Below are 14,797 nucleotides of genomic sequence, written 5' to 3' on the forward strand. Positions count from 1 at the left end.
GCATTCTCCTCCTCCGAGACTCTGGTCAGTGGGAGTTGTACAACGTGCTGACCCTACTGCTCACCTGATCTGTCCACTGGCCCGAAAGAACTGTTAAAAAATCCACCTAATAGCATCTGGATCCTCTATAGTCTGCCCATCCTCGCCTCTGGCAACTTTGATCATGTTCCTCTGCCTCGGAATAATCGTCGACTAGTGGAAGAATCTGGTATTACGGTCCCCTTCCCTAATCCATTATATCCTAGACTTCTATCTCCATAGGACCTCATGCTGCCGTGGAAGGGAGTAATGCATGGATAATTTGCTCCTAAGCTCCCCCATCTGCGACTCCATCGGTCCTTCCTCCGTGTCACTTTTTTATCACCCATCAAACTTATTAAAACTGCTTTTTTTTTCGGATATTATATTTTTAGATTTTTTTTTTTTGAATATTTCAGTGAGGCCCCTCCCCACTACAATTTCACGAATATGTGAGCGCACACCGCACGTTCCTAAGGTTAAAGGAAAGGGGGTTTGCGCCGCTAGTAGGCACTAATTTCCGCCGAGGGCAAGAGGAGAGCAGAGCAGCGACGCAGCGGTAAGATGCCGGCGACCACGACGGTAGTGGGAGCCCTACTGGGGCTGGGCACGCAGCTGTACTCCAACGCCCTTCGCAAGCTTCCCTACATGCGGCGTATGACCTCTTCCCTTTCCCCTTTTTCCCCTCCAAACCCTAATCCCATTTCGTTGACATCAACTTGTTCTCCGATTCGTTTTTTTGGGATTACGATCTCTAGTTTGAGGGGTTTGATTGGATCGCAGACCCATGGGAGCACTTGCTGGGGATGGGGCTTGGTGCCATCTTCGTGAACCAGCTCGTCAAGTGGGATGAGAAGTTCAGGGAGGATCTCGACAAGTTGCTCGACAAGGCCAAGGCCGCAAACGAGCGCAGATACTTTGGTTCGTTTCCGATCCTGCCCCCTTATCTCTCTTTATCTCCGATCATTTTTTCACGTTCTTCTTTTCTTAATTTCCCCCTAACTATCGAATGCAATCTGAAATATCATCAGTTTTTCTAAAGAAAGCTAAAAGATGAGTTTAAAAAGGTCACCGGGGATGCTAAGGTTCTTGATTCATCCGCAAAATAAAACTTATCAAGGAGATCGTTGGGGGAAAAGGTATGCTTGCAATGGATGATTCCTTTGATAGATATTAAAGGGAAAGGTTATGATAATCTAACACATGATTATAGTGGTAGATGCCAAGTTGTAGATGATTCTGGTTAGGCAGTAAGCCATGGAAGATGATGTGGTCTCCGTGAAATCATCACCAGTTCCATGCTATCAAGAGTCAGCTTAATGTTTTTACCTGACTAGTGAACAAGACCGGATAAACATACTTCTACATAATTTCAATTTGCTAGGTTCCTCCAAGGGCCTGATAACTTCTAGCACGTTGAGAATTAAGATATGCAATGCTAGCAGGGAACAGGTACATGGGCAAAAATAAAGGGAGAATGTCAGGACTTATTGAAGTATAGAGGGAGGGAGAGAAAGAGGAGGGAGAACACAACATGTGAACTATTCTAAAAATATGTGATTTTAATTCGTAATGCCTTTTAAGTGCTTTCATGGTACTAGATGGAAGAGGGTTTTAATGTATCAATGTCACAGCAGCATCAATTAGAGAATAAACGTTGCATGTTGATGAGTCTTGATTTGCTGTCCTAAATATCAGCATGGGCTTGTCAGGTCCTATTTTCTTCACTTGTTTTTAGCCCATAACTAACTGCTGAATTATTTGTGAAGAAGAAGAAGAAGAAGAAAATGACGCAAATAAACAACTTCTGGATCATATGTGAATTTTAATGTGCTATGAATTTTAGGAATCTCACTTATTGCTAAACACAACGCAACTGTGAACTATTCTAAAAACAACTCATTTGACTACGCCTTCTAAGTGCTTTCATGGTACTAGATGGAAGAGGGGTTTAATGTATCAATGTTGCAGCAGAATCAATTAGAGAATAAATGTTGCATGTTGATGAATCTGAATCTTGATTTGCTGTCCTAAACATCAGTATGGGCTTATCAGAGCCTATTTTCTTCACTTGTTTTTAGCCCATAACTAACTGCTGATTTATTTGTGAAGAAGAAGAAGAAGAAAATGATGAAAATAAACAAGTTCTGGATCATATGTGAATTTTAATGTGTTACGAATTTGAGGAATCTCACTTATTGCTAAACAAAACGCAATTGTGAACTATTATAAAAACATGTGATTTTAATTCATGATGCCTATTAAGTGCTTTCATGGTACTAGATGGAAGAGGGGCTTTATGTATCAATGTTGCAGCAGCATCAGTTTAGAGAATAATTGTTGCATGTTGATAAATCTTGATTTTCTGTCCTAAATATCCGAATGGGCTTGTCAGGTCCTATTTTCTTCACTTCATTTTAGCCCATAACTAACTGCTGTTTTATTTTTTTACAAACCTTTCCTTTTTCTTTTGTCACATTTAATCCTATATCGAGTTAAATGAACCATGACCTCGCATGTTGTATGCAAACAATCCAATCAACCTACATAGCAAGATTTTAAGTATCGACTAAAGTTGATTGCTCCAATGGAAGCATTGATTTTGGTTGAAATTGAGAGAAATCGACCTCCAATATTGGGCTTTGATGGTTTTGGTTAGTTTTGATCAAAAATGACCAAAACCAATCATAGATAATACTTATTAATTTTTTGTCTTTTAATGTCGTTTTGAAATCTTTTTTTTTTATTTCTTAAAAGTATATTTGTGTAGTTAGTATTAATTATCAGTCATTTTTACTTTTTTGAGTTGTAAGAGAAGGGTTATGACTCTCACGGTAGACTTTCTTGTCCATGTGTATTACTCATCCTGTTAATTTCTTAAACATTTTTACTCTTACCAATTATATTTATGAATAAATATTTATAAAATTTAAAGACCCATCTAGGTTCCAAAGAGATAAAAGTAGTTAGTGACAAGGTTTACATCAATAAATATATTTGGCATTAATAAAAATGTCCAGGAATGAAACCAAAAAGACAATAACCACCAGTGGTTTTAAACCAGTGACTCAACCCAGCCATTTTAAGGGTTGGGTCATGCCCTTACTAATCACCAATTTGAATCTATTGAGTTGTGGTTTGATTGTAATCTAATTTCACCTTATTCCCACCACCTTAAGAGCCATCTAGTCACCCTAGCAGACACTCCATCGCCCACCTTACTGCCGCTCGCCTTTCCTGATGAAGATCTTTGTTAAACCATTCTCATTCCCTAAGTCCTTTTACTAGGATTCATTGTCTCCATGACTGTTTAAAATGCTGCGTACAGAATTGAAGCATTTGACTATGAGCTTGCGATAATCCCACCTAATGGAGGTGGTGTACACCCTCATAGCAAAAGAAGTACATGCCCAATTAGAAGGGTATTTGGGGCTGATTATGGTGGCAACAAGGATGTGAGGACTTGAATGCAGATTTAATGAGAAGAGATGGCGATTGCCTCGTCATTTATTGGCTTGGAATGCCTATGGCGATGAGATTCACAAATTAGTAAAAGAAGATGGATGAGACACACTTAGGGCTGATGTACTGGGTGGATCACCATCCCTGTTCCTCCCTTCTTTTTTCCTCTCACTTTGAATTCATCTTTGTAGAAAAAAGAAAATCATGCTTCCCAACATGGAATGCTGGTTATAAGAGCCCCCAACTTGGGCAGTTCAAATAGTTGAACCATTTGGTGGTCCGAATTGGTTATTGCAGATAGGGACGTGATCGACTGACATTCTTTTGTGGGTGGGTCGACCCTTCTAGGTTTTTAGATGCTAAACAAAACAGTGACTTATGCATTTGTTGCTTTATTTGAAACTTTAAGTGCAGGGCAGATATAAATCATGCCTCAAAAGTGCTGCTGTTAGCAGTTTTCTTTTTTGACAGCTGTGCCATGGACTCGTAAGTGATAAATCTAGCCTTCAGTAATCACTCTCTTATGATTAAACATAGAATTATTGTAAACTTAAGAACACTGGAATTGGAAGCAATTGAAATTTAAAATAGATGTACAAGATTTACATTTAATCTTATGAAAATGGTTCTTGGAGACTATGATTATCCGCATGAATTCTCTCAGGAGGTTTTGTTGGACTTGGGAAAACCTTCTTCTTTGATGACAAAGAAGCTGATATTATCTTGAAGGTGGCCGTGGCATTAAAAAATAGAAGGCCGCTCTTAGAGCAAGCTGATCGCTCCTCCTTGGTGTTTGTTTTGGCTAGAAGCTTACTGTTACCTTTGCTTATTTCTTTCTCTTTCCTCTATGATTTTACTCACTTGGAATGTTCAAGAAGCCGAAGCACCTGAGAAGCGTCGTGCTTTTAAAGAGTTTCTGGTCTAATCTAACTGTGATATTTTTTCTTTGCAAGAAACTGAGACTGCTTGACCTTCCCAATCCTACCTGAAGTCCATTCAAGGGTCTTGATTTGATGTTTTGTTTTGTCTAGGATCTATAGGTTCTTTTGGAGGAATCCTAATAGGTTGGAACATTAGAATGTTTTCCCTTCTATGATCCCACAAAGGAATCTATTCCCTTACACTTGAGTTGCTGTGCAATTCCCTTTGTCTGACTTAGACCTACATCATCGTTTATGGCCCAAATGAGAGAAGCCTATGCCTAGACTTTTGGAAGGAACTGTCAACATCAGAGATGAATTTCTTGATATATAGGCTTTGGGCGAAGACTTTTAACATCACAAAGTCTCTGGTTGATCATAGAGGAAATCCTTAGAGTATGAAGTATAATTTGGAATTATGTGATTTTATTGACGAGTTACGGTTGCTTGATCTTGACATCAAAGACGTGACTTTACATGGAGTAGTCTACGGGACAGGTAACTGGAGTGCTTCTTTCTCTCAGCTGAATTGGAAGATAAGTTCGCCTTCACCATTCAGAAGGGCCTTCCTAACAGCTGTTCAGACCATATGCCTATTGCTCGAGTTCAACCTCCATTTCAAGAAGTCTATTATCTTCCATTTCAAGCATTGGTAGACAATGGAATTAGACTTGGACATGTCATCAAGAACAACTGTATATCTGTCAGAAGCAATCCATGTGTGGTACGAGGTTGGGTAGAAAACTTTAGAAGGTGGAGTGCTGCTCATAGACAGTGGACTGCTGCCAAGAAGACTCGAAATCAACAGATCATGATGAAACTTATCTGGAAAATTGATTGGCTTGATAAAAAGGAGCTTGCAGATCTTACCCCTATTGAGATAACTTCTAGAAGAATCCTTAAGGATGAACTTAATGAGATTTATGATAAAGTATAATTGTTCTAGAGATCGCATTTGTGACTGATTATTAGAGGATCATAAGAACCTCATGTTCTTTCATAAGGTAGCTTCTGGCACAAGTGTAGAAACATTGTTGCTTCCTTAGATGGTATGAAGATGCCGTCTCAAGAGGAAATAGCGGAAAAATTGCATCACTTCTTCAGCAGTCTATTCTTCTTTAGGCTCCTCCCCTAGCTCCACTAATTGGAACTTATTATATGGGCAGCCTTCTGTTGATTTGGCAGAGCCTATTAAACCGTGCATTGTTGAATAAATCAAGGCAGCAATCTTTTCATTGGGGAAATCCAAAGCCACAGTTCTGGATGACTTCCCATTTTTATTCTTTCAATGATACTGGGGTTTCCAGAAGATGATCCCATCACTCTCTACGAGGTTTTTTCATGCAGGAACTCTCAATTTGAACAGGTTGAACTCTGCTTATTATATAACTCTTATTCCCAAAAGGGAGGGATAGCTTTCCATGAAGGACTTCAGACCAATTTGTCTCCTTAGTAGCCTCTGCTAAATCATAACTAAAGTTTTGGTTTCAAAGCTTGGTAAATTTCTTCTTGTGCTTGTCAATGATGCCTAGCTTGGCTTCATTGAAGACGAGTAACTTCTGGAGAATTTCCTTACTGCCAATGAGATAATCTCATACTGTAAGAGAACTGAGAGGGGTAAAGGGGTTTTTTGCAAATTAGATTTTGGAGAGGCCTTTGATAAGCTGAAGTGGTTGTCATTTGGATGTGCTCAAGGCTAGAGATTTTCTGGTTAGTTGGATGAATAGCAAGATTGGGGGGAGGTTTGTAAGAAAGTCATCTGGCTTTTCCGATGAAAGTCATCTAACCAAGCTGACTTGATTCCCTCTTCGCCACTGAAAAGCATTCGGTTCGCTAGATGGGGAATCTTTCTGGCTGATGATGGTAGAACCCACTCGGAATTGAGTGAACGAACTACTCTGCACATCCTTGATTGGAGTTCTAACTAATGGTCACCTCAGGAGATGAATATCATGGCAAAGAGGAGTATGGCAGCATGATCATTTCTCTCTAGGTCTATTCATCTTGGCTGCCAATGTTCTCCCTGAGCTTTGGCAACAAGTTGGTTTAGCAGCACTGTCACGGCTTGGAAAATGATCACTATGTTGGATCCATTTTAGCCCTCCAAGTTGTAGATGATTCTATCCTCTTATATAAAGGTACAACCTCAAAGTTGATAGCCATGATGGCCTTCTTCTCCTCTAAAAGTGTGACTAGCCTCATGATTAATTTATTGAAGAGTTCTATTGTTGGTATGAATATTGAAGAGCAGGAGGTGCAGAGGTTTGTAGAGCTATTTAATTGTCAACCGGACAGGTTGCCATTTGTATACCTAGGTTCTTCATTAAGTGCATGGTTGCCTCTTCTAGAGAGTGGATTCTAGACTACCTTCATGGAAAGGAAAACAGCTTTCCTATGGTGGGAGGATCACTCTACTGAATGCAGTTTTTATGGCACTTCTGACTTACCGCATGGCAATTTATAGGCAACCTAAATGGGTTCTATCTTGAATTGATAGAAGAAGGCATGCCTTTTTTTGGAAGGATAAAGATCAGATAAGTGGTTCAATTGCATTGTTAATTGGTCCCATGTTTGGAAATCCAAGGAAAGAGGACTCGACATCAAAGATTTGGAAGGTCACCTTACTCTCTGAATGGGCTTGGACATTTATCCCCAGGGTCCGCCGTACCGGGTCCGATAGGCGACCGGTTGCCTACCGGACCGGTACGGTTCCGGTTCGTATCGAAATCGGGCGGTATGAGCCAGAAAGCTATTCTCCGCTGGAGCCAGGGAAGAAGAAGAGAATCAGAGAGAGCGCGGGGAAGAGAGGGAGGGAGACCACCTTCGGCCGCCATCGGAGAGCCGTGGAGGGGCGTCGGAGGCCGGTGGGGGGCGGCGGAGCCCGGCGGAGGACGGGGGAACCTGCGGGGGCATGGCGAAGGCCGTCGAAACAGGGGACGCGGCCGGCCTCCGCCGCGCCCCCGCGGGTTCCCCCGCCCCCCGCCGGGCTCCGCCGCCCCCCACCGGCCTCCGACGCCCCTCCACGGCTCTCCGATGGCGGTCGAAGGTGGTCTCTCTCCCTCTCTTTCCCGCACTCTCTCTTTTTCTCTTCGTCTTCTTCGTCTCCGGCACGGAACCGGCCTGTACTGGTTTCCACGGCTCCGGCATACCGGTAGCTGGCCGGACCAATTTGTACCAGTCGGTACGGGCCGGTTCGGCATACCATGTTTATCCCTAATAAAGATACCAAGTGGAGTAAGCTACTACTTGAGATGAAATTTAGGTCTTAGAAGCTTAAGGAAGAACCTTGGATTCTCATCGATATCGAAGCATATTGACAGGTCTCCGGATGCCTTTTGGCCTTCCCTCGTGTTTGATTGGGACATAGCAAATATGTAAGCTCTTGGGAGGATGAATGGCTGTCCCCACTTCTTCAACTCGGATTTTAAACCCAAAGTTTCCATAGCGTCCCAATGGTGATGGAGGGAATTAAATTGGTCAATTGATATTAATAGGCTGCTAAACTTGGTGGAAGCTGATGAACTGGAGGACCTCATGGCTTACTCTGACAAATCACATCCTCAAGAGCCTCAGATCACCCCCTTTGGAAGCTAACAAGAGACAAGAGTTTCATGGTCATATTCCTTGTATGAGTTCATAACAAAGGAGGAATCATCTGCCCCTGTTTGTGGAAAGCTGCGGTGCCAAAAAAGTCAAAACATGCACGCAGTTAGCCTTGGAAAACTGATTACATACCAAGAAACTTCTTGCTAGGAAAGGTTGGGTGGTGGATCAAAACTACTTCTGTGGTGCAGCTGTCAAACTTGTGAACCACATTTTTGTTCAATGTTTTTTCCTCTAGAAGCCTATGGATTGTCATCAAGGATAAACTGAAGATAGGTAGAGCAGCATCTCTTTCACATGGACCCATTAGAGAAGGAAGAGGTTGCCCAAGCCATTCTGAAGATCCTGGGATCAACTACCACTGGCTGTTGCTGGCAACTCTGGCGAGAGTGGAACGTAAGGATTTTCCTGAAGAAAAAATCATCTAGTTCTATTCTAGAAGCAGCCATTGCCTTGGCTCGCTCTTGGAGAGCCTTATGTGTTTCCTAAAGTTTAATCTCCCGCAATGAGATTTTGGACTGCTTCTGGTCTTACATGGCACCCCATTGTATTATTCTATTCTTTTTCAAATGATGGGGGGTATCCTAGATATCCCCTCCTTTCTCTCTGAGGAAAATAGAAGGCTAGAGTTATCAATTAATTATGGAGAAGATTTTGAGCTGATTTCGTGAACTAAAGGGTTTAGAGTGATTGTACGGGTTTCTTCTATACCCCCTCCTTTCTCTCCAAAGAAAAAAGAAGGCTAGAGTTATCAATTAATTATGGAGAAGTATAAGGCTTTGAGCTGATTTCATGAACTAGAGTGTTTAGAGTGATTGTACAGGTTTCTTCTTGCCCTGCTAATACTTTCAATATATTGGGGTTGATTTTCTGCAATAAATGACTAAATGAGGGGTTTATGCTAATTGTTTTGGGTTTGGGAGTATTATTGATGATGTTTGACTGGTTTGCTAAGTTTTTGAAGGTGTATGTGGTTTGCTATCTTTTTTACATAAGATGGAATTATGTGTTTGCTATCTTTCAGGGACATTCTTGAAAATAGACTGGTCCTTATGTTGATTATTTAAAGCTAACTAATTTGAGCTAATTCTATCAAAATTGGCTAATGAGGAGGTATTGTTTGGTTTAATATCTTAATACTTTATTGCTAAGCATCTGATCATTCTGTAAATTATGTCTGATGTTTGTTTTGTAGACCTAGCTACAATGGGATTGATAGATCTCATCTCACTAGGAATATTGTAGTACATGAAAGTTTTGTACCCTTTAAGCTACTGTAGGAGCATGAGGGAGATATCAGCTAAAAAACTCATGTGAGTGATGCCTACATAAAAATTTCTTCATTAAATATCCAATGAACTAAATGCCCCTAATGTAGGTAACATCCAACTTGACTTGTGAAGTGCACAAATTAGTCATATAATTCTCTCATTAGTAGATGAGGGTATGCTTGGGGGACAAAAGCTTTGGGATCTCACCTCCTTCATTGGTGAATTTATGTGTTAGGTTTCTGACCCTTATTATCACCTATTGTTATAAAATCAAAAGTACTCTACTTTGATCGGAAATCAATAATTCCATACAATTATTTGAGAATAAAATTTTGTTTTTATGAGGCTTACCTTGAATCATTCATTAATTTAATTCTGCTTCATATACTTTATACTCATCCATCAAGTTTATTATGGGTCATTCATCAATTATTAAATTATTGTGAATAAACCCATCATAAAAATGATTTTTTTTGATTTTTTTGTTGAAATCTTTAGTAATGCTATAACATGTGCTGTAGTAGTCTTAGATAAACTTGCTTTGCTTGTTTATCAGATCCGTGAAGGCCAGAAGCTGACGATTGTAGTTTTACTGATGAGACCATTTTGTAATGGCTTTTCATGGTAGCTTGGCATGCACCAAACTTAACATTGAAAAAAATAATAATTAAAAATAAATAAAAATTGCTCAAACCATTGCAATTTGCTGCTTACTTTGGAGACACATCTTAAGCAATTTCTCTGTCATAGGGTTAGATGTAGCAATCCTGCCCTTGTATTATGTGCAGCTAAAGAACTTGGTTGTTTTGTTGTTTATCAAATTAGCTCAACAGTCATTATATTCTTTGCCCATTGTTTGGTACAAGTGGATTTCCCATGACTACTGATTGATCAAGCTATCTTCTGCTGAAGATAGGGCTGGAATCATGCTGGGTAGGGCCACACCCCTACTTGAGCACAGCCCGTAAATTTTTTCGGCTTAGGGGCTGGGCCTAAGCTGGCATTTTTTCCTGAATCCCATCTTGAGCCTGAGCTTGGGCATTGCCCGAGCCCCAATCGGGTCCATTCCAAATCAGCCCGCTTGGTTGAAAGGCTGGGCCCAACCCAACTTGGCTTAACTAGCCCAAAATTCTTCTCCTGATTAACCCAAAATGCTCAGCCTGACCTGAAAGACTCTTAGCAAAAGATCAATATTAAATGACCGTAATAGAAGCTTACACATTAAACTACAACCAACACAGCTAGAGCTAATCAGTTTTGTAAAGGAAGGTTGTTGATGACTCAACTACAACATGATTTCTCTTGAGAGAATTTGGGCCAAGATTGGGTCAGGTTCCAGGCTCAAGCTTCCAGTCAGGCGCCGGTCAGGCCAAGCAATGATGGAGCTTGGCTGAAAATTCAGACCTTATTTTTAGGTCCAAGCTCAACCCATACTGTCTCGGGGCTGGCCCAAGGCCCAAGCCAAAGTTGGGCTGGCTGGGGCCCATTTCCAGCCCTTGCTGATGATGAGTTCTTGGGACAGGCCCATTGAAGTGACTGATTGTTTCTCAGTAACATCTGCAAAATAAGCAATAAATAATATAACCACAAAACTGAATCAGTCCGTACTACTAGTCAAACTGGGATTGCTGGCACCTAATCGATCAGCTCCTAATATGGTTATGATATAACGGTTATGCTAAATTCTAGCGGCTTCTCTAGACCACCTAACATGGTTTTGATCTTATATATGCCTGCGGTTAAAATACAGGTGGTTAATGTGATAGTCTGTTGAACTTCAATATATCCAAATATCACAGACCAAGGTGACACTTAAGGAAAACTTGTTTTGTGGTAATTGAATTACTTTGTCAAAACGCCTCCTGTTGCATGACTGACCGGATGTTTCAGTGTTTAGATGATGAATGCTTGATAGACTGAATTTAATGTACTTTTGACTTTCATTTCTCCTGTTTGTGAAATGATTTTTCATTAGATAACAGGATCATTTGTGAAGATTTATATTATGCTTTTATGCTTTCAGTATCCTGTAACCTAGACTTAAGTTATCTCATCTTGTTGCAGATGATGATGAAGATTAGTGCTTTGAGAGCTATGGTTTGCCAGTTGTTTGTTTGCAACATGGGGGCAGGACTCTCGTAGGCATTATTACATCTTTCTTTTTGAAAATTGCCATATCCAGCAGTGCTCGTGCAACAATTTATCGTACACTCAATCTCTACTGTGTGTGAATTTAAGATCTTGTTTAAAAATAAGCTGTGGGTTCACAGAATTTTAATTAATTAATGGACAGCTATTGCCAGCAGAATGGTTTTTCAATGCTCTTCTGAAATCAGTCAATTGCTTGCATGCAATACTTGCAATCCATTATTCATGGTTGGTTGTTGCCCAATCCAATTTGTGGTTTACCTGTCTCCTACCTAAACCAGTTCACGCATACTGCATCCAGCGGCAAGAGGGTTTGTTGCATATCCTTATTTGGAGCTCTAATCTCGAAACTGTTTTGAGGCCTCTGGTGTGTACTAAATGCAGATGCCAAAATGTTGCAAGAATTCCATGCCATATAGAAAATTTGATCACATGGCCCAGAAAAGAACACTGAATTTTCTTCGGGGGCAAGTGCAAGGACGCGGGTGGAAACATCCTTGACGGTGATACACGACGCCCTATAAAGAATTCATTCCCCGGTTCTTCGATGCCTTAAGGAGAACGGCCAGAAGTCTGAAGCCAATCTAGGCCCCGAAAAAAAAAAAAAACCTAACCCTGCAGAAAGTCTGCTTGCTAGAGAGTTTTTGGTGGGAGATGTTTCGATTCTTAAGTTAGAATAGAAAGATAACAGTAATGGAAAGAAAAAAATTTCAGCATAATATGGTTACGATATTGCATAGTGCATGTTATTAGATCTCCCGAACTACCTCTTTATATAGGAGAGTCGGTTTTGTCGTTACCTGAGTCAGCATGCACCAATGGTCAGGTGGTGGCATGTAGTATAATCTTGACATGGGCAGTGTACGGTTTCGACACACATTGGATGCAAAGCTCATGACGGTCAATTGCCAAAACTACCCGTCCTAGTCGGCACGTATCGATTGGCTCCTCGGTCGGAGGTGAAGCTGTTCATCTCGGTCGGTTGGCACCTCGGCTGGGTCGATGTTACCTTCCTCGGTTTATACCGAGATTGTCGAGGTCAATCTGGTCCAAGTTCAAGATATCTAACGTTTCTCATATTAGAAATATTAAAAAAATTATTATTCTATATAATGGACAGTAAGTTAATAAAAAGAGTCATCATGATTGTATGATAAAAGCATTGTCTATTGCCATGAGTGTTAGCAGTCAATGTTCAACTGCCTACAAATATGCCACTAGAACATGGAAGAAGTTGGAGTAATAAAAATTGGGGGGCACCAGGACATCCTCTTTTTCCCCTTTAACAAAAGAAGGAAAAGATAATTACAAACAGTTCTTCAAGAAGGTGTCCAAAAAAAAAAGTTAGGGTGACACAAGGACATCCCCTTTTCCCCCTAACTGTCTCTCTCTCTCTCTCTCTCTCTGATTTTGCTTATGATTTTTTTTTCCATTCATGCGAACTGATACGCATTGGGACGTCATTGGAGTTGAGCCACCGAACCCAGGCGTCTTTGTACCGTTTCTGTTCTACCGGGGGAGAGGGAGGGAATGTAGCAGCGACTCAATTAGAACGCTGTACATAAAAATATAGTAGAGTGTGATGTTTTGTGCCTTCAGTCTACAAATGTGTCTACGAAATGAAAACGTCCTAGCCACTCCAATTTACAAGATGCACTTTGGAGTGGGACGAATCATGGGGAGAGGAGATTGGTTGTTCCTTAGCTTTTGCGTTTATGAAGCGGCTATTTGGTAAACCACCCCTCTTTGACTCTATTTTCTTTATGCTATCATCTGTAAGTGCAATGCTAGCCTGATGATTGAGTTCACCTATGTCTTAAAAGATTGCTTAGCTAGTTACCCTAATTTATGCGTTTAAGCTACTGGCTCCTTGGTCCATTTAATAAATTTTCGACAGAATTAAACTTCGACAAACATAATAACTTGGTTTGTATACATCCTCTACTAGAGGGAAACCGATGAAGGTTAAGTTAGATTCAGGCTCAATTTGCAGCATTTGTACTTACAACAATTCTGTTGCTGGAAATTGGACCTAGTGGCGACCACTGGCTGAGAAGGAGAAGCTCCAGCAAGAGTGGCGGGTGGCGGTCCATCGGCGGGCTGCGTCCTCCGGAGGACCTGCAAGAAGCCGGTGACCGGGGTTTCCGGCGTCGGCCCTCCGATGCTTAAGTCAGAGGGAGCTAATGTGAGGAGGGAGAGAGATTATCTCCTAAAGTTTTCAGAGTTCACACCTTTCTCTAAGAGGTAGGGGTTTTCCTTTTATAGAGGAGTACAGGATTACCTGTGATGTGACGGGGCAAACGAGTTACCGTTATGATTGAGCACGATCGTGTGAATTAATGCATTGCCGTGGGAGATCAGGCTGGAGCCAATAAGTCGTCGTGGATGATCGGACGTAGTCGAGTGTATATATATACACATATATATGTATTATGTATATATATGAGATTAGGATGGGCGAATTTTATTACTCTCTAGTTATAACTGTCATATTTCTTGAGAGCCGACACTAATCTGAATTAAACTTATGCCTTCTAGCCAAGCTAAACTCATAAACTTGAGAGAGAGTTGGTGCTCCTGGTGGCTAGAGATTGCCTCGCTATGACGCTATCATTCCTTTGGCTGAATTGCATGGAGCATAGGAAGGGATTAGATATGCAACAAGGACTCTTCGGGCCAGTCATATTATTTTTGGAGGGAAACTCAAGCACTGTTATGGGATGGTTGAGGATGGGTTACCATTTCCCAGATGCTCACCCTCTGCTATTGGACATCTGGAATGCTATTGGAGATTTGGCAAGTTTTGAGGCCTTTTCATGTGTATTAGGAGACGAATAGAGTTGTATCTATATATGTATATATATATTTTCCATACATACATACTTCCATCCTCAGTTATCATCTGCTCATATATTTTCTATTTTCTCGAGTCTTATGAATCCGATAGTAAATTTCTGCCATCAGATCATTCTAATAGCGAGCTTCCCTTTAACAGTATCCTGCTTCTAATGGAAGCGTTCTGTCGTCCAGTGTAGTATCACCACCAGCTGTTGTCAGATCAAAAAGTTGACCCCATCTCCTTTTTGAATGATTTCAACCTACATTAGATGATGGTCTCAATTAATTTTGATTTTAAAATTAAAATAAAATACTTCACATCTTGGTAAATCTGTTTGATTCTAATCCAAAATAAACCAGTAACACGACTCTCAATTTTCTGTAGATGTTGACATGTTGAGAACCTAGTACAAGATAAAGAAATTACAAGTATTATTTGCAACTCGACCATGAGCACAGGCAGCTGATAGATCATCCACAGTGTCATCATGTTATAATATCAAAAGTTCGATCTTTGTTAGCCTCCTGTAGTTCAAG

General features: G+C 40.8%; 1 protein-coding gene across 1 annotated transcript; it reads left to right on the top strand.

Moving 5' to 3' along the window:
• Positions 1-437: 437 nt before the first annotated feature.
• Positions 438-11,597, top strand: LOC103713532. Its single transcript, XM_008800493.3, has 3 exons — positions 438-673; positions 802-939; positions 11,339-11,597. Exons 1-3 carry the CDS (start codon positions 583-585, stop codon positions 11,353-11,355), a joined length of 246 nt encoding a protein of 81 aa, XP_008798715.1. The 5' UTR covers positions 438-582; the 3' UTR covers positions 11,356-11,597.
• The last annotated feature ends 3,200 nt before the right edge of the window (positions 11,598-14,797 follow it).

The sequence above is a fragment of the Phoenix dactylifera genome, unplaced genomic scaffold (genome assembly GCF_009389715.1).
Source record: "Phoenix dactylifera cultivar Barhee BC4 unplaced genomic scaffold, palm_55x_up_171113_PBpolish2nd_filt_p 000089F, whole genome shotgun sequence".
NCBI classification, from domain to species: Eukaryota; Viridiplantae; Streptophyta; class Magnoliopsida; order Arecales; family Arecaceae; genus Phoenix; species Phoenix dactylifera.

Excerpts from the sequence above, each read along its gene's own strand:
- LOC103713532 (XM_008800493.3), top strand. The coding sequence starts at position 583 with ATGCCGGCGACCACGACGGTAGTGGGAGCCCTACTGGGGCTGGGCACG. Across the intron at positions 674-801 it reads CAAGCTTCCCTACATGCGGC|ACCCATGGGAGCACTTGCTG; the intron begins GTATGACCTCTT and ends ATTGGATCGCAG.